At 47.6% G+C, this 26,165-nt stretch overlaps 1 protein-coding gene across 1 annotated transcript in view; it reads right to left on the reverse strand.

The window, feature by feature from the left end:
• The window catches only part of IGDCC3 (immunoglobulin superfamily DCC subclass member 3), a 95,826-nt gene that overhangs the window by 34,024 nt on the left and 35,637 nt on the right, over positions 1–26,165 (reverse strand). The window contains exons 3-4 of the mRNA XM_021552600.4: positions 4,745–4,889; positions 1,866–1,996 (exon numbers count right to left, since the gene is read on the reverse strand). Of these exons, the coding sequence (XP_021408275.2) occupies positions 1,866–1,996; positions 4,745–4,889 (276 nt within the window). The remainder of the gene's footprint in view (positions 1–1,865; positions 1,997–4,744; positions 4,890–26,165) is intronic.

Consider the following 26,165-nt stretch of genomic DNA (forward strand, 5'->3'; position numbering starts at 1 on the left):
CAACAGGGTTCAGGGCAGCGCAGGGATTTATTCTGAAAAAGGAAAAGGCTCTAATGATGCCCGTGGCCCCCAGGGACTCAGCCAGCAGCAGTCACAGTGAGGATGGGGAGGTCCCCAGCACTGCCAGCAGTGACAGGCACTCCAGCAGGGATAGGAGCGTCGCCTGCCAGATCTTGATCAAAAGGACAGCAGCAGAGAGAGCCACAGCTCACACTGGAAAGGTGTCAGTGCAGAGAGGCAGGCAGCCCCCTCGGGAGCAGCTCCGCTGAGCAAGCACTTGAAAATAATCAATCAGCAGGACTGGAAGACATCTCCGTGCTGCTCACCGCCGGCAGCCCCGCCACCACCGGCAGGCAGAGGAGGGAGAGCGCTGCAAGCAGGCTCCTTCACTCCCCGCGGGCAGCTGCTCCTCCTCCTCCTCTCCTGCCGGCCTTGGCAGTGCCCTGCAGGGCACAGGCTTCCAGAGCCCATTCTCACCCTTTCCATCCTTCCTCCCGAGCCAGGGAGGAATTGGATTGGAAACCTCAGGTAGGCAGACCTGCTGCTTCTCTGTGGGTGAAGCTATGGCTGAAGCTGCTGCGTGGCAGGGAAAAGTGGGAGCCCTCCTGCCATCATGAAGAGCAGAGAGACCATTCCCTTCACTGTGACACAAGAGGGAGGTGATACAAAAGATTTTCAAGAATTCTGCTTACCCCATCATGCCTAATGCCATGTGCACAGCAGCACTCACGTTAGCTCAGTATTTACTGACACAACACCCACACCAGCAAAGCAATGCCCTGTGCACCTCTGTGGCTCACCACAGCCTCTGCTGCCGTGCCAAAGCCCTGAGTTCACATGCTAACACATACCTGCTGTCCTGATCTAACAGATATTTGTGTGTTCTTAGCAAACACCACAGAGTATAAACCTTTTCCATGGAGGTTTAACCCAGTACAATGAGTTTTCCTTGGAAATGGCCAGTTACAGCAGTGCAGGCAATGAAGCATGATCCAAACCCTTCAACAAACACTTACACACGGTGCCCATATACATCAACCAACTGCTTTAAGGAGAAGAAAAAATCACAAATGTTTCATGGACAGGAAACCTGGAAAATATCCATCTGCAATGAGGGATGGTCAGATGAGAACAATGAGAGCTTTCTGCCCTGCAAGAAATAATAACTCCAGCCACTAAACTGACACAAAGAACTTCAAAACATTGATAATTTACTGCTCTTTATTCCCTCTGTGTGGCTACTGTTTGCATAGATCAAGCAAACAGATAAGTAACAGGCACCCAAAGCTCCCAGGTCTTTCAGAACCAGTTAACCTGCTTTCTTTCCCCTACACAGCAACACTTTTCCCTCAGCTTCACCCCATTTCACATGTGCTGCTGTTTTACCATCAGCAGAGGCTAATATGACACTTGGTACAGGTGTTAAGTCTCTGCTCCAGAACCACTGGCCAGGCAGTGTTTTGGAGGGTGATGGGAAGCTGTGAGATGTATGCTGGAAAGCCTGCAGCTCCTGGGTACCAGCAATTACGTGTATATGAGGGACAGGAGCATCACAGCTCAGGGGAAAGACCTTTGGCTGCATGTAAGAAAGAACTCAGAAACACCCACTCAACCATCCCTGGGGAGACTTCCCTTGCCTGTTATCTCCAAAGATGCAATCTCCATTTCCACAGGGAGTCTGGGATGTCCCACACTGGAGGGGATCTTAACAACTAACAATGCAGAACAAGGAAGATGTTATGGCTGGACAGAGGAATGCCTCTCAGTGTGTTAGTCTGAAGCTCTCTTAAACTGTCCTGGTCCAGAACAGCAGTGGAAGAAGACAGGAAGGCAGACAGGACCAGTGCAGTGTAGCTGGCACTAACCTGACACGGTGAGTCGGGCCTCTCGGCTGAACTTCACGTTGGCAATGTTGGTGGCAACGCAGTGAAATATCCCACTGTCTTCTGCCCTCAGCCCCGTTATCTGGAGAACCCCCTTGGGAAGCAGTGTGTACCTGTGGGAAGAGAAAATAGAATCAAAAGCTTGCAAAGCAGGACACGATGTGACAGCAGGCTGCACACCCATCCAGGTGAGGCAAACTGGCTCCCTGCATTTCAGTGCAGAGGTGCCAATACCACCAAGATGTCAACACCCCTTTAGGCAGCCCACACCTGCTTCTGCATCAGTTTTTACTTTTTTGGGGATATTTGAGCCTCTGGTCTTCTTTTACGGGGATGGATGGATGGACGGGGCGGGGTGGTGGTGGTGGTAAAAGAAATTTATCTCCTGATGCATCCTTGAGAAATGGTGATTTTTGTTGGAAGGCTACAAAAAAGATGCTTCCTATTTAACCTGTGGAAAAGCTCTGGCAGTGCATTTGCATGTGAAGACAGCTGACATTAGAGTATTGTGATGTGGGAATTACCACTCATCAGCGGAAGCACAGTGACCATGGACAGGCATTAGAAACCTGTGCTCCATGCTCCCCACTCCAGGTGCAGGACTCAAATCCATATGACCTTAAAACCTCAGATGCATGAAAAGGTATGTTTAAAATAAATATTGAGTGGGCAAATGTAAACAGCAATAAATATTTTATATCTTTAAAACACAGGCACATTTAAATCATGCGTGCATACACACATATATGTACACATACATTACAGGTTGCTTGGCAACCACTTGTTTAAATTGGCTGATAGTAAGTCATTACAGTGTGATGAGTTAATAATCCATTTCCGCCCGGAAGATGAAGAATATCTTTCTCCATATCAGCATATGGTTAAGTGCCTATAACCTGCTCCCTGCGCCGGTTCCAAACGTGTGGCTCTGTGTCGGTGGCAGCATGACAGCAATCAGTTTTACATGGCCCGAAGTTGATTGCAATCTCTCTGGGACTTTAAAATGCCCATTGTTTTGGATGAATTATACTACAAGAAGCCTTCATTTTTGTTAACAATCTGCCCACAGCATTAGAAGATTCAATTCCAAGGCTATTATTCTGCCTTCAAAGCCTCCCAGTGCAAGACTCGGCATACAAATTTATATACACTTTATTCGCAGAAATGCACCAAGCATGATTAATGCAGAAATCCAATTCAGTTAGAGAAGCAACTCTCATCACCCAGGCTCTGGTGTCAGAGATTAATCTACTGAGCTGACAATAAAAAACTTCCCCAATAACTTTATTCTTACAAAAAGCCAAATCTCTTCAAAATCATGACACAAATGTAGGGAAACAGTTCCTAGGCTACATCCTCCAGGGCTTGGGCAAACTCCCTTCCCCAGAAGAGAAGCAGCAGGAGCAAGCACAGTTTGGATCTTTCTGGGTTGGAGAAAAGTCTCGGCTTCTTAGCCCTGGGGTTCCTCAGTCCTGGAGTTCCCCAGCCTTGGAGAAAAGAAGTCCTGGTCCTATTTAAATCCCTGCCACATTTTTGACCACAGCTGTGTCCCTGGGCTCAAATGCAAAGGAGCAATGATGCATGAAGGACTTCAGGGGAACTTCACTTGTCCTGCAACATCTCACTGGGATGTCACAAGGCATCAAGCACAGTTCTCCACCCCTTACTTCTGCTGATGCCACCTCGGATCAGTGGCTCTGCTCTACCACATCCCCAGTTCAGCACCTGTATGAGTAAGAAGCCTTCAGAGGAGATCAAGTTCAACAAATCAACACTGCGCTGGGCTAAAAAAAACTCAGCTGAAAAATGCAAGGAAAAACAAAACTTGACAGTTGCAGTTTTCCACAGCAGATTTGGGCCTCTTGGGTCCTTCTACTGTAAGTTCACTGCCACTCTGAGAAGGTCAGGCATTGTTCTAGCCCTCGTGTTTTCTCCTGCCTCCAAAGAGCCCAAACCACATTCTTCTGCAGAACTGACATTTTTAAGAATAGGGGCTTTCAAGAAAATATTTACACCTTCCTGGTTTCGCCTATTCCCAAGGCAGGGCCGTCAATCCGTGCTGGAGGTGTGCTGTGAGCGATTGTCTCCCAGCACCGGTTGTGCGGCTCCCGAGCTACAGCTGGGGCTGCCGGCAGCGGGCACGCGTTTCCTGCCACCTGTCCCGCGCCGGCCGGGATCAAACCCTGATGGGGAACGTTTCCGGCGCCAAGGGAGCAGCCTGTCAAACACAGGAAGCGGCGACGTGCTGCTCCAGGTCTAGGCTGGGAAGGGAGGCAGCTGGAGTTTCTCTTTAGGAGATTGTTTAGGAAATGGCAGCTCAGGGTGCTGTGGGAAGCTCTCTGCAGAGCCCCCCAGTTGCCACACATGAGGAAGTCCACCTGGGAATAGCAGCCACAGTGTAATTCAGCACTTGCAAGAGTCCAGGACCAATATGCAAGATCCTAAGTCAAAGATCTGTTTCAGAATAACAGAAGAGTTACACAAAATGGAGCCATGGAAGGATGAAGGATGCCAAAGCCACCCAGCTCTTTGAGGCTTGCTGGGCAGGTTTCAATGCTGGAAAATAAACCTCGAGCAGGGTTGATCAGAGACAATCAGTGCAAGCCCTTCAAAATCAGCTGACAGTTTTATCTACCTCTCCTGGGAAATGCCGGTACTCCTACAATATGTTTGGCCAAAAGGAGAACCAAACCAGAAAAGCCACAACACACTAAACAAGAGTCTTCCATGGTAGAAATACTGGCCAAGACCCTTAGCCCAGGTTAGTTGTGTCCAAGTACAACCATGGAAGCAACAGAAAATCTGGCCATCTTTTCCCACCTGGAGAAAGGCCAGCAGCACATGGCTTAGACATGCCTTACCTTTCGTTGTCTGTGTTGACAGGCATGCTGTTCTTATGCCATAGGATGACTGGCTCAGGCAATCCATGGATCTGGCACTGGAATCTTGCTACACCTCCTTCTTCCACCACTGCATTCTGAGGGTGGATGTGGAAGTCAGACATTGCTGGAAGACAAAAAGAGAGACAAAATTATTCACATGTGAAGAAAGACCCTTTGCTCCAAGGTCCTCAGCAAGGTCTGTTGGGGCAGCAAGGAACACGGACTGCACTGGCACTTATCAGAGGTCATTCCCAATAGCTTGAGCAGTCTTTGGATCCTAGTCCACATCTAAAGAGAGACAGATTCTTTCTGTTGCCATCAGTGTCTTACCTGTTGTAAATATCCTTCTGATATGTACAGCTTGACTCCTATTTAAATACCTTGAGCAGAAGAATGCCAAAATACCCTAGTGAAACATACAGCCCTCGATTTTCACCTGTTTGCATGTCCTCCTGCTCATTGCATACTCTGCCTTCCAGCACCACAGTAGGAACAGCCACAAGCCCAGGTTGGGGAGCAAAAGGATTCCGCCAAAAAAAAGAGCAGCTGCCAAGAGCTCAGCAAAATGAGGATTTTGGGGCTGGGGCCACCCAACAGCAAATGATAAGCCCCAGCACGCCCACACAGGGTGAATACAGACCAGCACATTCCAGCAAGCCACAGCTGTAACCACTGTGTGGAAGCACTCTGGCATGCTGCTAGAGCTACATAAATAATACTGTAATCATTACTATTAATTAATTGGAAGGTGCTGCCTGTTGACTCCGCAATAAACATATTCAAAGCTAATAAACATCCCAGTGGTTATTGAGCTCATGATTCATTTAAAGTGCTGCATCCACAGGAAGGTCTCTCGCATTACCATACAAAACAAACTCCAGGAGAGCCTCCTGCTCTGCCACCCCAGCCTGATGATGCCCCTCTCCCCAGCAAGAGAACCTTGTCAAATGCAATGACTGTGGGTCTGCTAAGGAACAAGCTGCCTATGTGTCAGGGCAGCTTAATCATTCATCTGCAAACTGCAGTTGGGCTCAGGCAGATGGGAGATGGCCATTAGCAATCATACATTAAATATGTGTTGCATTAACCTGCGCTGCTCCCGCAACCACCGCTCTCAACCCGCTGATGGCAGATTTGTTAAGCTGATGGAGTAACACGGAGCAAAGACCCAGCTCTGCACAGTTGCAGGGTTGGGAAGGTTTTGTGGGTATGAGGGTGGGATGGGCAGCCAGCCCCACATCGGGAGCCAGACCGGGGAGTGGCTGCATAATGTTCCAGCCAGATGGCAACACACCAGCACAAGGTGAAAGAGCACAGAAAATTGTATTTCTCGTTCCCAGGATAAAAGCCAATGCAATTATCCTCTCTGGTATAGGATTATAGGATGGAGCCCAATGGTGCAATGGCAATTTACCCAATTCATATAGATTTAGCCTTGAAATGAGACTGATCGTGGCCCAGAGCATTCAGACATGGAAAGGAACTCAAGGCTGCTAGGAGATCTCTCATCACCAGGTGATGCTGCTTCCAAGGTGGCAAGGGATGCTTCAAAAGATGCCTGCAGCAGGAGAGCTCAAGGGAGCCTGCAGAACATTTCAAGGCTGGAGACCCAGAGCAGGGTCAGCATTTTTGCAGAGCCCAAGCTTATAGATCCTCACCAAGAAATTAATCTAAGAATTACTGAGAATGACACAAAGCTCTCTAAGATAATTTTTCAAAAAGCAGGGATTCAGATGCCTGTAGGAAAATTCCTTTAAAATGTACAGGTGTTCAGTACTAAGGTTTTCTGGAGGCTGACAGGGTTGATAAAAGAGGGAGGTGTGAATGAGAATAGCCCCAACACAGACTTCGTTCTGCTGGCTACAGAATTCATCGCCATTCCCTTATTTCAATAATATCACCTCTTATAGGTAAAACTGCAGCAATAACCTCTACTCTTAAAGACACCAGTATTAATATTTATCATGAATAAAACATGGCAAGTTATAAATAATTCAGTTATGAGGATGTTAAGTAAAATATTACTCTTCAACGACACTATAATGTGGCTTTGAAGCACAGTTTTATGTTAAATGCCTAGGAAACACTGTGACCCTTGCCAAGACCAGCTGGTTTGCAGAAGATGCATTAAAAATTCATGCAATGAGCTACAAAATGCTATTTTTAAAACAGTTTTATGAGTTTATTTACAGTTGCAGAGACAAAAGACTTTTGGAGCATCTCCTGTAAAACAGCAACAAAACTTCAATGTGAGTGATTACTGGGTCTTCAGCCTGGGAATAAATTGCCGTGGAGAAGGAGAGGAGAGGGATAGGAGCTCAACTGCTTCACACAGCATTGCCTGGAGGAGCTAATTCTCTGCTGACCCATGAGAGGTTTTATATGTGTCCCAACTGGCTGTAACAAACTCATGCAGTAGTGTTTGCTCCTGTTTGTCACTTGTCTTCCTGTGGCAAGCAGCAGGACCCTGTTACCAGCCAGGCGCTTTTGTTCCAGCCGCCAAGGAGGAGAGCTGCACGTCAGCCCGGGTGGGGTTGGCCAGCAGCCAGGGAGCTGCAGCTCATTTCTATGCTAATGGCCATAATAATTTTAAAAATAAATACATGCAATCACAATATTCATCCACAAGCTCCTAAGAGGGGAGGCACTCACTAATCCATCTGCCAGCGGTCTCTGCCATCCAGCAATGCAGCATCCATGTGCCAATGGAGGGACTGGTGCTGCCCCAGGCCTTTTTTACCATCATCAGAGGGCTGAGTGCCACCATTAAACTTCCCTTTGCCATCTCCTTGTGTCATCAAGCCATAAAAATAACATAAATCACATGCACACACATTGCTCCACATTAATGCTCCAAGCTGTGATATCTCAGCGCTTCTGCTATCATCCCACCTGGATTTTGGCTGTGGTACTCAGCAACTGCCATAGGGCACAGAAAGACAAAATTAGGGCTTACAGCAGACAGGGAATAGTCCTAGCAGCCCTTTGATGCTGCAGGCATGGAGGAGCCTGCCCAAGGCTAAAGGCAGATTGAAAGTTGACTGTCTACAGGCACACAAACACATGAAGCAGAGGAGTTACTCTTCTTGTCTCCTTCTGCTGTGTTATATAACTAAGGACCTCAACTTGGGTGATGCTGGATCACAGGTGAGGCTCTTCCATAAAGAAACTCCCATGCTTGGGATTGCCCACCACTTAACCCCCACTGGGATGCAGTCCCTGAAGGTATATCCTATGGACACAGGTGAGCAGCAACTCTCATCCTCATCCATATTCATAGAGGATTCATTCTGGGGTCTCCTCTAATCAAATCATAAGCACTTTCTCCATCCCAACAGGCCCAGTGGAAAGGCCAATGGAATAAAAATGAAAATAGCTATCGAGTGAAATTTTCTCTACTCCATAAAAAAATAAATTGAAACCATTAGTGGCCAATCCTTTTTTTTGCTCAGTGCAGCATTAGTGCTAAGCCAGAGATTGACCTAGATTTGATATAGAAAAAGAAAACATTAACTTGGTATGTCAAAGCAAATCCCAGGCCTTTAGAGTCATTAAAACACAAACATTGTGAAGGCATAAGGCAAGGAGGAAGACTTGAAAGGTTCAGTGCCAAACATGGTGTTAGGAGAGCATTTGGGAAGGCCAGCTAGTTCTGCAATCAAATTCCCTCTTAATTTTAAATTACTTACAGGGAAACAGAGATCCAGGTTGGCTCTGACACAAGATGCTGGGGAGGAGTGAGCACCCACACCACCACAGATGCCACACAGTCCACAAATAGCAGCACACAGGTGAAGATCCTTTCTCCACATTTCTGCCACCAACCTGGTAAATTCAGACCTTTTCCAATGGAGGCACATGCTTAAAATGCCTCTCAGTTAACATAGTATAAGGAACAAGAGCTTTACAGGGATGTGCCTCCAGTACTGGAGTACTGGGCTTCCAGATGCTCCTACCAAGGAAGGCAGGATTCATTACCTCTGCCACAACTGAGGAAATTGAAATCTGGGAGGTAAATTATTTGCCCAGAGCAGAGTACAAGCCATGGGCAAGCTGTCCCCTTCCAAGATTGGCTGCATTCCAACAACCCTGAGCTGCTGATTTTTATACTGAATTTCTCTACTAATAAAATTGAATTCCTCCTCAGGTCAGCAGAAGCCAGGGTTGTTTTTAAAACACAACAAACACCATGCCAATTAATGCCAAACTTGAACCACTCTCAAATCAGGCTGACAGCTCCAGCAGAACCAACAATCAATATCTGTGAGACTCACGGAGCACCCACCTCCTTTTCCTGAAAGCCACCAGTGCCAAGGCAAGCAGAGGGATTAAATTTTCAATTCCCTCTTGGCTTAAGAGACCTTCACCACTAAGTCAGCAACCTGCCAGGGAACATTCTCAAAGAAGTCAGCAGGTGAAGGCTCTGCAGACTCAGGTCTTATTTGTCCCCTCCTCAGTCTGGAAATAGAAAATTTGCCAGTGAGAAGGAGCCAGCACAAAAGATGGGGGGTGTGTGGACACCACAAATACCATCCTCTCCTCTCTTCCCCCTGCCTTCAAACAGCAACGCCTGCCCAAGCCTTTAAGAAAAAGACACTGAATCTTCTTCCTATACTTTTTAAATAAAGATGCATTTTTATAAAGCTAAAAAACAAGCCCATGGCAGTCCAGCTCAGTGGCTACTCCAGCTGCAGAGCAGCCTCTGCGCCTGCAAGCCGGCCCTGCGTGTCTAATGACGCTATTGTGCGAGGTTGCTGCTGAACTGCCATCAGCCCAATTTTGAATGCAAGTTGCTTTGTGCATAGTGAAGCGTGAACAACAGCGCCGCCCATTTATCTATTTAATTCTCCAGGAGTAGCAGGAGCGGGGCCCTTCGCTCACATCTAAAGGGAAGAAAAATCGCCTTTCTCTCAGCTTTGGAAAGGGAGGGAAATATTAAAAAGCAGCCGTGCCTCTCCCAGCACAGAGGAAAATCCTCTCTGTCCCTGTCTGCTAATCGTAGCAGGGAAAATCCCAAATCTCTATTGTCCATGCTGAGCCTCAGATTTCAAAAGAATATGGGCTGCAAGATTCAGGAGAGTTTGAAGCAAGGAAGACATTTTAGAGGAATGTAGTTCATTTAAGAGGAACCTGGTAAGATAAAAGAGGGAGGATGACGCACCTTGGTCTGTGCAGAGGTACAGGGAAATGGTCAGTCCTGAACGCTTTTTATTTGGAATATTTGCAAACAAGTGCTTATTCCTCTTTGGCTTTGGCAGTTGGTTTCTTCCCCTGGAGCTAACAGGATGGCTCAGAGCATGAATGGAGGACGGTGCAGGCTCTGTTCTCTCTGCATTTTGCATCCTCGTGTCTCTTGTTTTCACCCGCAATCAAAGCTGACTGGAAGAATTTAAAACAGGCTGAGGAGACAGCACATCATACAGACCTCTCTAGCTGAGGAACAAAGTCTCCACCTGGCCTGTTTTCTTCTCCTGTCCCAAGCTCCTGGGACAGGGATGTAAAGGGAAACAACAGAGATAATGCCTCACAGTGGGACACAGCAGCTGCCCATGGGAGGGAACATGCAACAGATATTTTACAAGAAGAGTAGGGGGGGAAATCTACTACTTCATGACTCAAGTCAACCAGGAGGCGAATTTTTGTCTGGTCTGGGACTGTGGCTTCTCAACTTTTTGCATAACACATTAAATGATTGTGAGCCAAATCCAGCTCAGGTCACCTCCCCGCTGCATCGCAATGAACAGCCCTGATGGGCGCTACTGACCCATGACTTATTGTTGGGTTTGCTGCTTTCAGAAGCAGAAAAAAGCACAGAGCCCTGTAGGGGCTGCTTCCGTGCAGGGATGATAAATATCCTGTGAAAGTAATGAACACATCTTCGCTGCATGCAGAGCAGGGGTCAGAGGGAACATCCTCAGGAGCCCCTGGGTGCTCTACCCACCCTGCATGAGCGAAGGAACCAAGCTGTGGGAGAATGATGGGTTCTTCCTGAAAAGGTCCCTGTAGGGTGGCACCTGGAAACCCTTTGAATGTCTGCACTGCAGCTCCACTCCCCTTCCTGAGCATGACTGAATGTGCTGCTCATTGCCAGCACACCCAGTCTTTCCTGCACAATCACGGGTGTCTCCAAACCCATATTCCAGTCCCAGAGAACTTTGTATATTCACGGTATTTATTATAGCTCACTTATTGGAAAATTAACCATACCACCATCAGTTGTTGATGTAGGGGTAGTCTCCTGTGAGTGGGAAAGATTTTTGACTAGATAAATGCAGCCTCTGCACCATGCATGGAAATGAACAGGGGCCCTATGGCCCAAGGACTGTTTTATACTGCAGTATCTCACCATTTCTATAAAACTCACAAAATGCTGCACCTCTAGAGAGAGACTGTCCCCACACTGTTCCAGTACAACATGTGAGGGAGCATGCCCAACATTCAACAGCCCACCACCCATTTGTCTTAACTTAGGGGAGCAGAGAGCACCAGGGAGCTGCCAGAGGAAACCCTTGAGAGCATGTGGCATTTGCCATGCTCTCCCTTGTGCAGCAGCACTGCCCAAATGCTGCTTCCTGAGACCCAAGACCTACTACAATGTTGCTGCAGCCAGAAATCATCCCAGCCTGGAAGCTTGAGCAGAGAGTCCCTGTGCATTGGCACAAACACCCTCTCTGAGGTGCAGTGAGCAACCAGGGCTGTCTGAGCACACTCACACCTTTCCTATAAAGTCATTGCTTATTTTAGGGACAGGCACTAAGTGCCACCCATGGTCACAAATAAAACCCAACATCATCCCTCCCTTGAGTACCAATAGCACACTCTACCCATGAGGCAATGCTGCGCCTTATAAACCACTTTGAAAGATGCATCTTGGCAATCTCATTTCATATTTCTCACTTCCCTCCATGCTCAGAGCACATGGCAGCATCCCATCATGTTACCTGCTATGCCAAGTGCCCAGCAGACAGCCCAGGGTAGTTATTCATCTTCCAGCACCCTCTTGTTTTGCAGGGGTATCAACTAACAAACAGCCCCTTTAGCGCTCTCAAATTGCTTTCAGGGAGAGAAGAAGTTGCTGGTGGTGAGGGAGGCATTGCTGGGAGAGACCTTTATCAGGGAGCTCTATTGCAGTAATTTTTCAAGATGAAATTGCTCTCTGGCTCATGACAGCATTTAGTGTATCCTGAGGCGACCATTTGTGAAGCCAAACCTGTGGTCCTGCTGCCCTGCTGCTGGAGGGAAGGGGGAGTATTAAATGTCATAAACAACTCTTAATTTGCCTGGGTGGACTGCACATGGGGCTGATGATTCTGCAGTGCAGGAAGGGTTATCTGACAACTGCACAGGGCTCCAGCACCAAGGGTGGTGTTGGCCAGGCAACACTGGCTGCTGTGACACCTGCCCAGAGGTACTACAAAGGGCTCCTGTATTTTTGTGGGGTGACTTCTTAAGAAACCCCAGCATCACACGAGGCTCCTCCACCCTAAAGCAGGCCTCCCCTCCAGCATCACAGAAGATATCCCCTCCTGTTGCATTCACAGCAATGGCTTCTTCAGGACTTTCCTCCAAAGCACACATTAGCTCTTTGCAAAATAGCAATGATTTATCCCACTCAAGTGCCCCTGCAGACCCCTGAAGTAATGAGAAAATGAAAGGCAAGCTGTCCACAAGCCTATGGGAAAGGTTGGCTCAGCAAGGGCAGAGCAAAGCATGCAGTATGCTGCCAGCAGGCAGGTCTCTCATGCCAAAATCCAGAGCTCCTCGTGTTTTTCCTACTCTGACACACACAATTAAGACAAATTACATAGTTACCATTTTGATTTGTTGCACAATACTGATGTTTTCCATCCCTCTCCCAAATATTGATGGAGATAGTAAAAGAGGAAGCTCCCACACAGCTGGTTTTGGCCCTGGACCACTTTGTTTGCAGCCAACTCCTTCCAATATCGAGCGCGGATGGACGAGCCATCCTGCTTTTCATCAGCTCGGAGGGGCAGCGAGCCAAGCAAGCACGAGGTGTTATCCTCAGCAGCCCTCACAACACCTCTGAGTAGAAACATCCCAGTTCAGACCTCCCTGAGCAAAGTCAGCAGCTTCCCTGCCTTTTTGTGCTCACAGACAAGCGCACACTTTGTTTTGGCATCTCCAGAGGCACTGGTGGAATCCGTAAAGGTGAAGGCAAGGAAGCTTTTCATCACGGCTGCCCACGGAAATGCCATCAGCCTTGCTTTCAGACAGGGAGCTGTCCTGATTTACAGGCTAATGAATTTTAAATGAGATGCATTTTTTAATTTTTTGTTGTCAGCCCCCATTTTTCTGCCAGCAATCATTCCAGTAATAGCTTTAAATTTTCAGCATCTGTTTTTACCAGCTCTCTTGTAATTAGTTTACTAATGTATTTCACTGCGCCTTTGTTATTTTCAGAGAATTACTTCATTCCCAGCTATCAGAGATAGTGCACTTCAGTCTATAAGGAGTTTGGCCTTTGTTCCCCTGTGGTTATTCACATGGGGGAAGATGGCTCAGTGAATGACAAGCCTTTCTATCACTACACATTCTCCATTTAATGTCTTTATACTGGCTCATTAATTACCACAGAAAACTCCTTTCCAAATGGAACCTGTGATTTATAGAAGACTTGGGCAAGGTGCCATTTTTATCGGGTCGACAGCAAACAGCAGCAGTGCTGGCAATTCACTCTTCATTTTCCTCCTGCTGCAGCAGGGTCAGCCCTGCTGAGGTGGGAGCTTTGCAAGGGAGCTCAGTGAGGGCTCAGTGCTGCTGAGCTACAGGCATCATGCTTGGCTGGGATGGGATGGCCAAGCCCATGGCAAATTGAGATGCAGCCCGTTCTGCCTGCTGTACAGATTGAGATATTCCCTTGGGCAGCAGCTGGGGAGTGCCTGGAAGAGGTGAAACTGCCTCTAAGATGATCTCTTTCCCGAATCTGGTGGTCCAAGGGGTGGCAGTACATACAGCAAAGCATCTCGTAGGTCTTGGCCAAAACCCAAGCACAGCATGGAGACTCTGGCTTTCATGGTGGAGTGGGCAGCCAGAGGTGATGGGCTCTGTGGCACCCAGAGGCACCTCTCTGCTGTGTCCCATCACACAGCAGGCCTAAATGCAAACTGGATCCCTCAGACCCCAAAGCATTACAGACTTGCAAACCTCCCAGCACATGGGGTCCAGGCAGGGGGAAAAGCTGCCCAAAGACACAAGGCAAAGGCTCCCTGTGGACCCAAGGCAGCCAGAGCAGGGAGGAAAGGCGGCTGTGGAAGTACCCCAAACAACGGTCTCTCTGTCCGATGGAAATTAACTTTAAATCCTTCAGAACAGTATGTCTTTCACCACGTCCATACTCTGCTGAGCATGATAAACTATTCCCCTCCTTTATTAAGGAATGACACAGAAGTAGAAATGGTGCACACGATAACTAAAGAAGTTATTTAAATAGAAAAATAATCACAAAAGGCTGGATTCCCACAGAGGAATTGCCTTACATCACAGCAAGGGAAATACTCAGCATCCCCTGTGCACAGGGAGAGGAGAGACCACAGGATCAGAGCACTGAGCCAGAGCAAGTGGGGCACAGGGTTAGCATTGCAAAGAACTGCTCTAAAGCTCTTTTCTGCTCATTTTAACTCTGAATTTCACTCAAACACAGGTGATTTTTCTAAATGCTGAAAGCTGCTCTGCTTCCATCTCTTGGTGTTGAGCACAGATATTGTGCTTTGATGTTGCCCAGTCCAGATTGAAAGGGATAATGTCAAAGCTGTAGAAAGGACTGACTGTTGTGATCCTGAGAAAATCCAGGTTCCTCCCAGGTCTGCTTTTCCTCCTAGCAGCAGCTAAGCCGTTAGCTGTCATCTCATCCCTGTGGCTGAGTTACTATATAAATTCCTGTTCGCTCCTTGGCAATAGCAACAGCTTCCTATTTTGCTGGCAGCAATCCAGGGGAAATTCAAGCTGAATTACAGCCATTCTTCAGAAAAGAGGCCAAATCCACGAAAGCAGGACACATGACCGCAGACGTAGAGCTCGTCGTTTCTTCTATTTATTTCGCGGCGAGAAGCCCCGTTGGCTGGAAATAGCTTATCTCTGGAAGTCCCCCTTTCCGTTCACGCCGCCGCTCCTGGCTGCCAGCCAAACCATTACCACCTCAAAGAGAAAGTTCATAGCTCCAGCGTATCGGCCCCACGGTACAGGACGTGCGGTTTGATGTTTTCACTGATTTCTCTCTGGGAGCTCAGAGGAGATGGGGATTGTATTTCTGTGCACGAGGCAGTGAGTGTTAACTCCTTTCCTGCGCCTCCGCTGGGATGGGTGCACCTGGGGCTGTACCCCAGCATTGCCTGTCAGAGTAGACACAGTAGTGTGTATGCATGTGCACCTATGTGGACATATGATAGGAATAAATTTTAACCTGTGAGGGTGGGGAGGCCCTGGCACGGGCTGCCCAGAGAAGCTGTGGATGTCCCATCCCTGGAAGTGTTCAAGGCCAGCTTGGACAAGGCTTGAAGCAATCTGATCTGGTGGAAGGTGTTCCTGAGCATGGTAAGAGGTTGGAAGTAGATGATCTTTAATGTCCCTTCCAATGCAACGCAGTCTAGGATTCAATGATTTTATGATACAGTATGGGGGTGGCAACACAGGTCGGACTCTGCGAGCAAGGGTCCCTCCAGACACCCACTCCCACGACAAGGTGGCAGCTTCCATTTCATGCCAGGTCAATGTGAAGAAGCCACTCTATCAGAGCACCTCTGCCACCACAGTGAACCTTTTCTCCTCCCTGTGCACCCCATAGCATCCTAAATATGACTGGGAGACACATCACCACCCTGGCAGACAAATACAAGTAAGGATACAAGAAAATGTTTAAAGATAAGGATGTGGAAGATGGTGACACAGAGGAAGGAAGTGATAGCAGAGTTAGAAACCAGCAATCTCACCATCTTTATCTTCCTCGCTATCATCAAACCACCACTGAACCCGAGGAGCAGTGATGCATTCCAGAAAACACAGTTCTCCAGGGAGGACTGGCTTCTTGTCGATAAGAAACAGGGAGGTTTATCACCTAAACCCACTGTGACACCTCACCCTGGGCACAGTTTATCAAATTAAACTCATTACCTTTGAGGACTCATTGAAAAGAGGTGGCAGGAGAAAAGTCACAGGTCAAGGAGGCAGCACTGCCATCACCCTGCAGTGCTGCTCCTGGATCAGCGTGTCCTTTCCAGCACGTGCTGAGCAGCGGTGGCTGGTGGGACAACACTGCCTGGGAAATCAGCACCAGCACTGAACCATCCCAGAGCAGCAGATCAAGGAAGCAAAGTGACAGAAAAAGGGGACACATTGATTTCCTGACAGGCTCTCTGGTTTACTACACCTAGAGCTACACCAAGCAGGGCTTTGCTCGCCAGGTGAGATTCCTGATAGAAGATGATTTACAAGACCAGGTTTCAATACGGTAGAAAAACAACCTGGCTGTGCCCATGGGAGAGCCACAACTGTGACCTGCCATCACCCAACCTCTGTACTGTGTCACAGGCACATACAGAACTTTGCATATGCATCTCTTACTGCCACAGAGAACTAACCAAGTTCTTTATGTGAGGAATTTTTTTAATGAGCAGTCAAGCAAAACTAAATTTCAGCTTTGAGCACATTGCTAAGGCATTCAGATATATACTTCAGATGCTTCTAATTTTTTTTTGCTTTTTTATCCTTGATTAAACAAACACAGGTCACCTCAGGTGGTGCCTCTCCTCTTTTTGCAAAGACCTTTGGTACTGTTTATGGGCACAGGATATGTCAAGAAGCCCTGGGCAACAGGAGGAGAGGGCAGTGAGGCTCAGGAAGCCTTTGAAGAGCATTCCCATGGGATGCTCCAGGATTAGATAACTATCAGCTTGAAGGGCTACAAGGAGGGGCTTTATCAATTTGTTGGGAAAAGAAGAGGTTGGAAGAGCCTGTGTAAAAGATCCTACTGTAAAATTTGCAAATATTTCACCCAAATGTTTCTGCTTCTTCCTATGTTTGTGCACCCTGAAACTCGGGCAGGTTGTGGGGGGAAGGCAGCCAGACCACCTGAGCAGTGGTTCCCTGGCTAGGAGTCACAGATTCTCCTGTGACTACCAGCACCTAAGCCCTCTGCAAGTGCACCAAGTCCCTGTACCCTCCACTGATCTCCACTCATCCTACCAAACAACCCCTGGCAATAAAATTCAGTGCCATGGACAAAAGACAAGAGGAGGTGCTGAAAAAGAAACCCAGCATACAGTGCCAAGCCTGGAGAAGAGCTCAACCCTGACATTGCAGCTCCTGCCAAAGGAGGAAGAGTTAGAAGACATACTGGATAGTCAGGCAGCCACACAATTCAAACTTAAATACCAGCATTTCCTTTCAAAGACTGTCAGTGATGGGGCAGCCAGACAGTCCTGCAACTGCCTGGGACTCCTCTGTCCCCATCCCTGCTCATGCACTTGCTGTTCTCATTTGCTCCCCAGACTCATTCCCCATCCAGGTGCCAAGGTTAACATCATTTAGCCACTTAAGCTCTCTGTCAGCATGAAAATTCATTTTAATTAAAGCTTAAGTCTGGGATGCCCACATGAATGTGGAAAGCTGCGTGGGCTGGAGTGATGATAAATGCCAAGCAGCAGCACTGCAAAAGTGATGTGGGTTTTAGGGAGCAGGCAGAGGTCAAACACTGCACCTGAAGGGAGGGATTGCAGAGGGGCATTTTTAGTGAGTTTGAGCTCTGAACTTGAGCTTTGCCCCTGTGTTTGCAGCACACTGGGGAAATCAGAGCCAAAGCCCTGTAAGCCTGACCTTCAGGGGGCCCTTGCAGGGATGCTCAGTGTGTCCTGTACCAAACCTGAAGAATCAGTCCTCTCCCTCCTGAAATGTGCATCTTCATCAGGAGAAAACACTTGCGGCCCAAAACAGATGCCCCTCCAGTATTAACAAAAGAGATGAAAACTCTGTAACAAACAGGTGATTGTAGCACAGACTGTTAAGAGACCTGAAAAACTGCTGGAACACCTGAAATATTCAGGCAGGCAATTAAATCTATCTTAACAAAACCTCATGGCATATAATGGCCCCCCAAGAGACTCACTGTAATACCCTAATAAGTTGTTTATGTGACCCAAATGTCCAATGATGTTCTATGAGCGTGCGCATGCACATGGGACTGTGCACCCCACATGCATATTCAGGAAGAGAATAAAAAACAGGAGAAGCAAAGTCCTTAAGATACTTGTGTGGTGCAAGGCAGGAGCATCCGCATGGAAAACACTGTCAGCAACTTCACAGCCCTCGCCTCCACAAAGCAAATAAATAAATAAAGAGAGCTGCAGGAATTAGCTGTGAGGGTGACAGCACTGAAAGAAAATGAAAGCAGAAAGGGGGGTAAGAAAAAAAAAACATCCAGCCCGGCTTGCTTTTGTGTTCTCGCACAATGGGGCACGTCAGCTCCGGAGCCTCCGCAAGCCATCACCCGCCATCTGGCAGCGGGCTGGGCCGCTAATGGGAGGCCCGGAGCCCCAGCTGACTCCAGAGCCACAGGGGAAATCAAGCTGATGATCTCCCCACATTAAGCCATCGAAATTAATGCAGATGCGTGGCCCGATCGCGAGAGATTCGGGCGGGGAGCGGCGGCGAGGGGAGCGCAGCGCAGCGCTGCCCGCAGCAGGGCCGGGCCGCTGCGAGCCGCCCCCGCTCGTCCGCAGCACAAATCGGTGCCGAGGGGTTCTGGAAGCGCTGCCCTTTCCATCCAGCGCTGGCAGCTCGGCTGCCAGAGGCACAGCCCCGCCCAGATGCGAATTCTGCAGCAGCGGGGACAGCCCAGATTAACTCAGACCGTGCTCTCCGAACCAGCCTCGTTAACTAATGTCCCTGTAATGCCCTAACGGAGCAGACTGGCTGGGAAATTACCGTGCCTGGGATCCAGGCAAAGCAGGGGATAGAGGTGTCGATGTGAGTGCTCTGGGCCAAGTTCGGCAGCAGGAGCAGCCCCGATGGTTTTGGCAGGGTGAACCCCAGAGGACGCAGGTCCCAGAGGAACGTTTGCAGCCATGAATGTCTGAATTCCCTAAGCACTATGGCACTGGACAAGGGTGCAGAGCCTGGCAATGAATCACAAGGGAAAAGTCAGTGCTGGTGCAGCAGAGGACTGGCTGAGCGCCTTGTCAAGGATGTGAGTTCAGCTCCAGCCTCTCCCCTTGCTAGCTGTTGCATGAGGATCAAGAGAACAAGCCACAGGGGGTTAAAGATGCACAGTGCTCTCAAGGCATGGAAATGTGTGCTGGAGAGGGAATCTTCAGCCCAGGGGGACACACAATCCCTCCTTTTCCCCTGCACCTAACACAACTGTGCCTCCAAATTCTCCCAGGTGCTACCCTAGGGACATCTGGATGCTGATCCATATCTGTTGCAGGTCAGAGCTCTCTGAAGAGACTGAGCTCTGGCTGGAGCAATGCACAGAGATCTGCCCCCTCCATCTGGGTGCAAACAGGAAAGTCAACCTTCAAGGAGGAATTTTGTTTCTGCCCTCCGTCACTGGCTTCATGGAACTGATGGGAGCCCAGTTCCTGTAAACAGCAGTGCCACTTATCATCAGTGCCAAAAAACCACCACATACCTCCCCAGAGTGAGCTCCACCAGCAGAGGCCTCCTGGGAATTGCTGCGACAAACCTCAGACCATGTAAAACCCAAACTTTTAACAACTGAGGCACATTTCAGCCTCCCCAGGTCCAGCTGCTGTTGCACAGCCCAGGGAAGCTCTGGGGGTGGCAGTGATGCCTTGCAACAAGCAGGTATTTGGGGATCCATCACTGTCACTGACAGCTGAGATCCTGCTTACAGCACCAAGGGTAAGCCCAGACCCCTTCTAATGACTTTGAATTCATAACCTATTCCCCACAGATGGAAAATTTTATTCCCAAATGCACTGAGACCCACATGACAGCAGCCTGAGTGATTAAAGTCTCTGCTATCATTTGCAGGGAGGCAGAAAACCCCCCCATTTTACCTAAAGGGGAGGGTGGTAACATATGGTAGGCGTAGGTTACACTCAGCCCCAGGAGCAAAGCTGCAGCCCTTACACAGCTCACACTGCCTCTGAAGCCTGTTCCAGGTCAGTAATATCCCACCAGAAGAGAGGCAGAATTTTTCCTGGGGTAGGAGAAGGGGAGAAAACCTCCTCATGCAAAATTTGCTTCCAAATTCAAGCTAGTTGAAATAATCTGTTCGTAAACACAAAGCACCATTGGGGTAACAGCTGAGTGGAGGCCTATATTAAACAAGCATCTTCAGATGAAAATATCACTCATCTAAAAGGCATCACTATTCATTCATGCTCAATAAAACACAAAATGGTTACAGATAGAGCTGATGGAAAACGAGAGAGAGAAATGGAAGTAAAGGTAAAGCTGCCAGGCAGGAAACAGCACAAGAAAGGAAAAAAAAAAAAAAATCACTGTGAAGAGGTTGATTTAACATTCTGCTCTAGGAGAAATTTCAAAAGCAGGTTTTAATATCTGATAAGGCTTCACTGCTGGTTGCCATGCTGCCTGACAGAAGCACAGAAGGGGACTAATAGCCCTGGCATGCGACGTGATAAAACATTTTAAGCCGCATAACTTCACTTGGACTTGCCACTTTTCAGGCCGTTTTACGGTTCACTGCTATCCTTCAGTGTCCTACCAACAACCCCTGAGCATGCACAAGCTCTACTCTACCCACCAGGCAGGTAGCTTCCCCCAAGGATGAGTTTTTCCAGCCTGCAGATTGTCACAGGTGAATATTATCATTTGGCAGCATTGCTGCAAGAAACTGCAAGGGATGAGTGCAGGGTGCCCAGGCTGGTGGCTCTGGTCTTCTCACCAGACATCTGATTCCTCTGGGGCTCTCATCCCACTAAAACAGGATCCCTTCAAAGTCCTACATCATCCAAACCCTTCATCTGCCCAGCTGGATGCTGCTGAGTTGGCATTAACAAAAGACGTGGGGGGCTTGGTTTGAAATACACCTCTGCTTTATAGATGATTTCCCAACCTAATAAAGAGACAAAACATTATCTATCTTTCCTTCTCTTATTTCCCAAGGAACAGCAAGAGTAGAAACATCTTTCTGCCTCACCAATAAAACTTTTATAACCCACTTCCCTGGTGGCTTCTAAGCAAAGGCCCTTTTCCCAATGAGAAGCCTGGGAAAAATAGGGAAAGGAGAGGTGTGATCTGTATTCACAGCCCATCCTAGCTCTGGTGGTAGCACGAAACACTGGAGTCATGCCTGGATGCAGGCAGTAAAAATACTCCTTTTCCCTGGCTGCCTAGGGATTGTTCTTGCCAGGTAATCAATGCAGAGGGTTATTGGATACAGCACAGGAAAACTACCATTACCAAAACTTAAAAGCTACCTGGTTATTTGAAAAAGAAAAGAAAAAAAAAAACAAAACAAAACAAACAAAAAAAAAACCCCAGGCCACTGAAAAATAAGGCAATTAAAAAAACAAAGGCAACCAAGACCAAGATAGGGTGTATTGTTTAGGTTATTTTTTTCCAGTGAGCTGGTACCAGCTTTATCTACTGGCATCTATCCTGCCTTTTACAGTTTAATTTTACAGTATGAGAGGAGTGGAAAACTGGGTGAATTTGGGCACAGACTGGGTAGGTTTACCTACACATCCCTCTGGACACAGACCTCTCACTTGTAACTCTGCATTTCCAGGACTGCCAAACTGCTACAGGTGTATGGCCAAAACAGATGACACTACAGAGCTGGACATACTTTAAGTTAATTTTTTAAAAAAACACAGGATTATCAGCACACAAATACATCAACAGGTAGCAGTATCTCCACACTGTATTTCCAGCTGGAAGGAGGAAGAGCCAGCAGAAAACAGGCTGTCTGTCTGCAAGCAATAGTATTTCTCACTGTCTGCCCTGTGATTCTGACAGAATAATACTTTATAAACAATCACAAAATCGCAGAATGATTTGGGTTGGAAGGAACCTTAAAGCCCAACACATTCCACTCCCTGCTATGGGCAGGGACACCTTCCACTACCCCAGGCTCCAAAACCTGTCCAAATCAGTCCTGAACATTTCCAGGGATGGGGCAGCCACAGCTTCTCTGAGCACCTTCTGCCAGGGCCTCACAGGGAAGGATTTAATCTCAAAATCTAAGCTAACTCTGAGCTCCTTCATTTTAAAATCCCTCCTACATGGGAGACAAGCTCATCAGAATGTGTGAGAAGGGGCACAAACCCACTGACTCACATCACAGCTCCAGCTGAGTAAGGACAGGATGGGCCAAGGCAGGTGATTATAACAAAGCCCTAATAAGAAGGGACAGGAAGGACATGGAAATGGAAAAACATCAAAGCAATATGCTTAACTATCCTGGAGGAGCCTATCCCAAATGATTTGCTACAGCCTCCATCCACATATAGTTATCTTTTAAGATTGTTTCTAAATCCAGGAAACTTTTCCTGGCCATGAACACAGGGTCAGGAGGGGGAAGAAAGGAGAAAGCAAACTACTAAGGAGGAGAACAGGAAACTTATTTTTTAAAATGACATAAATCAAGCCAGGGAAAAGACTTCATGCCTCAGAAACCCAAGGCCAGGTTACTCATACATTCAATCATAAACTCCAGGAAGGAGAGGTCATTCCTTTCCTTCTGCAAAATGCTTTGGGTTTTTTTGGGTTTTTTTGTGGTTGTTTTTTTGTTTTGTTTTGTTTTGCTTTGTTTTTTTGGGTTTTTTTGTGGTGTTTTTTTTTTGGGTTTTTTTTGGTTTTTTTGGTTTTTTTTGTCAGGAATGGCTTTAATTAGTGTGCCCAAAGCTTGTGAGCAGCTCTGGGAGCTGAGAAGCCTGCTCTGCTAATGGTCTCAGAGAAAGTCAAGCACACCAGCAGGATTTGTCTCAGCTCCCAAATCTCATCCCTTTGGCTCCTTTGGAGATACCATTCCCATTTCCCTACACTTCTTTAGCCCACTCTTTAGTAACTGCTCATTAAAGCAGCATCTTGTTTAGAAGAGCCCACACCTCCTCCCTCTACATTAAAACAGCAACCTGACCTCAATAAAATATAAAACAATTAACTTACTAATTAGTCAACAAATAACTGTTTCACCCAAGTAGATACCAAGTTGTTAGGAAATCTATTAGCATTTCCACTGTAATTTCATGCTTTGCTGATGATGAATAAAACAAGGTTGAAAGGGACCTATTCATGTCCAGAGCACAATGCCCAGTGGCTGTAAGATATTTCGTGGAAAACTTCCTCAGGAGAGCCAAATACCAGCACCAGAACTAGAATCTGGACAATGTCACCAACACCACAGCAGCACCAAAACCTGGCAGGGTCAGTGTAAGGGCCAAAAGGAAGAGCAGAGGCTGAGAAATTCTGCCTGTACTTCCCAATCAATGTGTAGGACAAGTTCAAGTGTATTGGGCCAAATAACCCCAATGTTTTGCTTAAAATGATTCCTTTAAATTCCCTCAGTCAGCTCAACCATGGACAATACAAATCCTACTAAAAAACCCTCGGTTTTAGACACATCTCCATGTTTCTTTGTGCTGTGGTCAACAAGGAAGGCTATCAAAGTCTGCCCTCCTGCAAATGTGAGCAAATATTAATGTGTCTGTTCTGGTCCCAAGGATAAAAATTTGGGTCTCCCAGATGACATCCATTTTCCTCTTTCTGTGCCATCCTCTTCCCATGTCAGGACATGCTCCTTGGTTGCATTCTGAGAAAGGAACAGGGGAGATCTGAGAGCTGTCTAGTCCTGACTGGCTTCATGCCTGCCCTGGGTGTGCAGGTGGATGGGACCCCATCATGGCAAGGAAAAAGGACACAGCCAGCTCTGAAGTTAAGTCTACACAGTCTTGGATGAGCACACATGTCCAAGGATGTTCAGACAGTGATGGTAATACCTAAGGGACAAAGCACACAAGTTGCTGTTTAACAAGATGTACCAGAACTTAGGTCTCTGGTCTCTTTCCTACCTATGCATGTAAATCACCTAGAAAATGGGTGTGAAATTTGGATCTCATATAGTGAATCACTGGGTGCCCTGGACTGTCAGCAGGCACAGTCTGTCTGCCAGGGGTACATTCAGCCCACACCCTGACTTCACAGCTGCTCCCTGGCAAGGGCAAGAAGGCTGTAGACAAGCTGGTCTGTTCATATGGAAGCACATGGACAATCAAACCCCATGGCATGGGTCTTATGTAGAGAAAAAAATGAGTCACAATGCTTGGATCAGTGAAATATTCTGCAGCCATACACAGCTCTCCCCATTCAGGCAAGGGGCTGCTGTTTGGTTGCATTTAACCAACACTTCATTCATCCAGAAGACAACATCACCCTTGCAATTCCCAGAGAGCTTCTCAGAGACCTTGCACACAACACATCCAGGTCAGCACATCCAGCTGCCTGCAGAGAGCCCCATTCCACCCACACAACCTACACCCATGAAAAACATCCATTGCTTTCCTCTTAATCCAGCATCCACCAGCGTTGGAAAAAATTTGCATGTTAGAACAATTAGATGTGAAACATTACACGCCTTATCTCAGTGATATTACATAATTGGATTTGCGACGTACACAGATAATGGAAGCCAGAGCTTCCAGCAGTCAGAAATATAAATCATACGCTGGATTTTCTGCAGTTAAAGTTAGGAATATTTTAAGAGGTCACAGCAAATACATTGTTTATATTAAGAAATTGAATAATGTTATTAGGCTCGCTGTTCATCTAGTAAAATCTTTAAAAAGCTCATAAACTCGTTACTTTATTAGTTCAGACTTATTATATGTATTTGAAGCAATACTCAGAGGTATTGTTAAGCTACTGCAGGCAAGGGTTACAGGCCTTATGCATTTTCCTTTTGGTAGTACCAGATGTGTTGGAGGCAGAGGCTGTGCTGAGGGTTTGCTGGGAATCTCAAAGCCCAAGCAAACTTTCATGCGTGTGCTCCTGTTCACTGGAGACCACCGGCACATTTAGTGCACAGGCAGCTTTGCTTTTTCCACGGATAAATCTTCACCTGCCTGCCTGCCCACCCCTCCTACCCATCCTCACTCAGAAGAGGCCACCTGAGGGCTGCCAGTGTAAATGCAGCTGTAATCCTGCTCCAGAGGAAAGGATGCCTGGATTTCTTGCAGTAATTAAGCTAAACACGTTCCTGCTCTGCATCACCCATGGAGAGTGTGCAAGACCCTTCTCTGCATCACCAAAGCACCCACAGAGGGTGTGCAGAACTCCAGTGTGACATGTGTATCAGGGAATCATTTACAGTGCTGCTCCCACAGCACTTCATTTCCACCATCCTGTTGGATCCAGATTTAGGCAAATAGCTTAATGTGTTCATTTACATATTTGATGAATATGCATTGTCACACACATAGAAATGACAGCAAACATCCTAATTACCAGCACACAAGCCTGATCAGGCTGCAGGATGGAAGGAGCTTGAGAGCTGTGCCATGTTTCTGCTGGCTCCGGCTCCTCCATGCGCTGCCCAGCTGTTCCTGAAGCTGCTGCCCCTCATCCCATCAGCTCCTGATGTGCCCTCTGCATCAGGGCCCTCAGACTTTGCAGGGGCAGGTCAAAGACCATCTGATCCCAGAACGCTCCCAGTATTGCCAACACATGTGCTTTGATCTCCAGCCTTGCAATGGCCAGAGTTCCTTCCCAGCCACACTCGTGGGGACCAGCAGGAGGAGCTTGGCTTATTGGAATAAACAAACCCATCCCTGCTGGCTGCAGAGGAAAGTATCCTCTAAACATCCATAGCACAAATTCACAACACCAAAATGAGGGTAGTTTTCTTATCCTTTGGCAATCCTGTAATTTTTAACCCACTCTGTTGAGTTTTTGGGGTTGGACCTGACTCAAGAAAGCTGAAGTCTATCCAAAGCAGGATGTACAAACACAAGGACATGGAGCACCCCCAGCAAGCCTAAATCATGTTCCAGAGTCTCCAAGAGATGTTCAGGACCCAACTAAATCATTCTAGGCAGCAGTGCTCCAGTGTTCAATGCTTTCAACAGTCACTCTCACACAGGCAGGGCTTCACACCACCATCCCAGCACCATGAAAGATCTGCCCAGCCTGAAAACTGCACACCGAATTTGGCAGGCTATGGGGTAAAAGGCTCTCCCCACACTGCCTTCTCCATCCCTCTGCTTTCCCTGGGCTCCCTCCTCCTGGAGCAGCTGTGCACCAGGTGAGCTGGCCTGCAGGAAGGCTGGGCAAGGGGCTGGCAGGGAGGCTGGCAAGGGGCTCACAGGCCCCCTGACCCCACAGCTCCTCTCCCGCCTCCCCGGGGCCTGCCTGCCTTTGAAGCCTGGCTAATGACAAAATGACATCCTGCTCCCTT

The sequence above is a fragment of the Lonchura striata genome, chromosome 10 (genome assembly GCF_050655825.1).
Source record: "Lonchura striata isolate lonStrDom1 chromosome 10, ASM5065582v1, whole genome shotgun sequence".
NCBI lineage: Eukaryota > Metazoa > Chordata > Aves > Passeriformes > Estrildidae > Lonchura > Lonchura striata.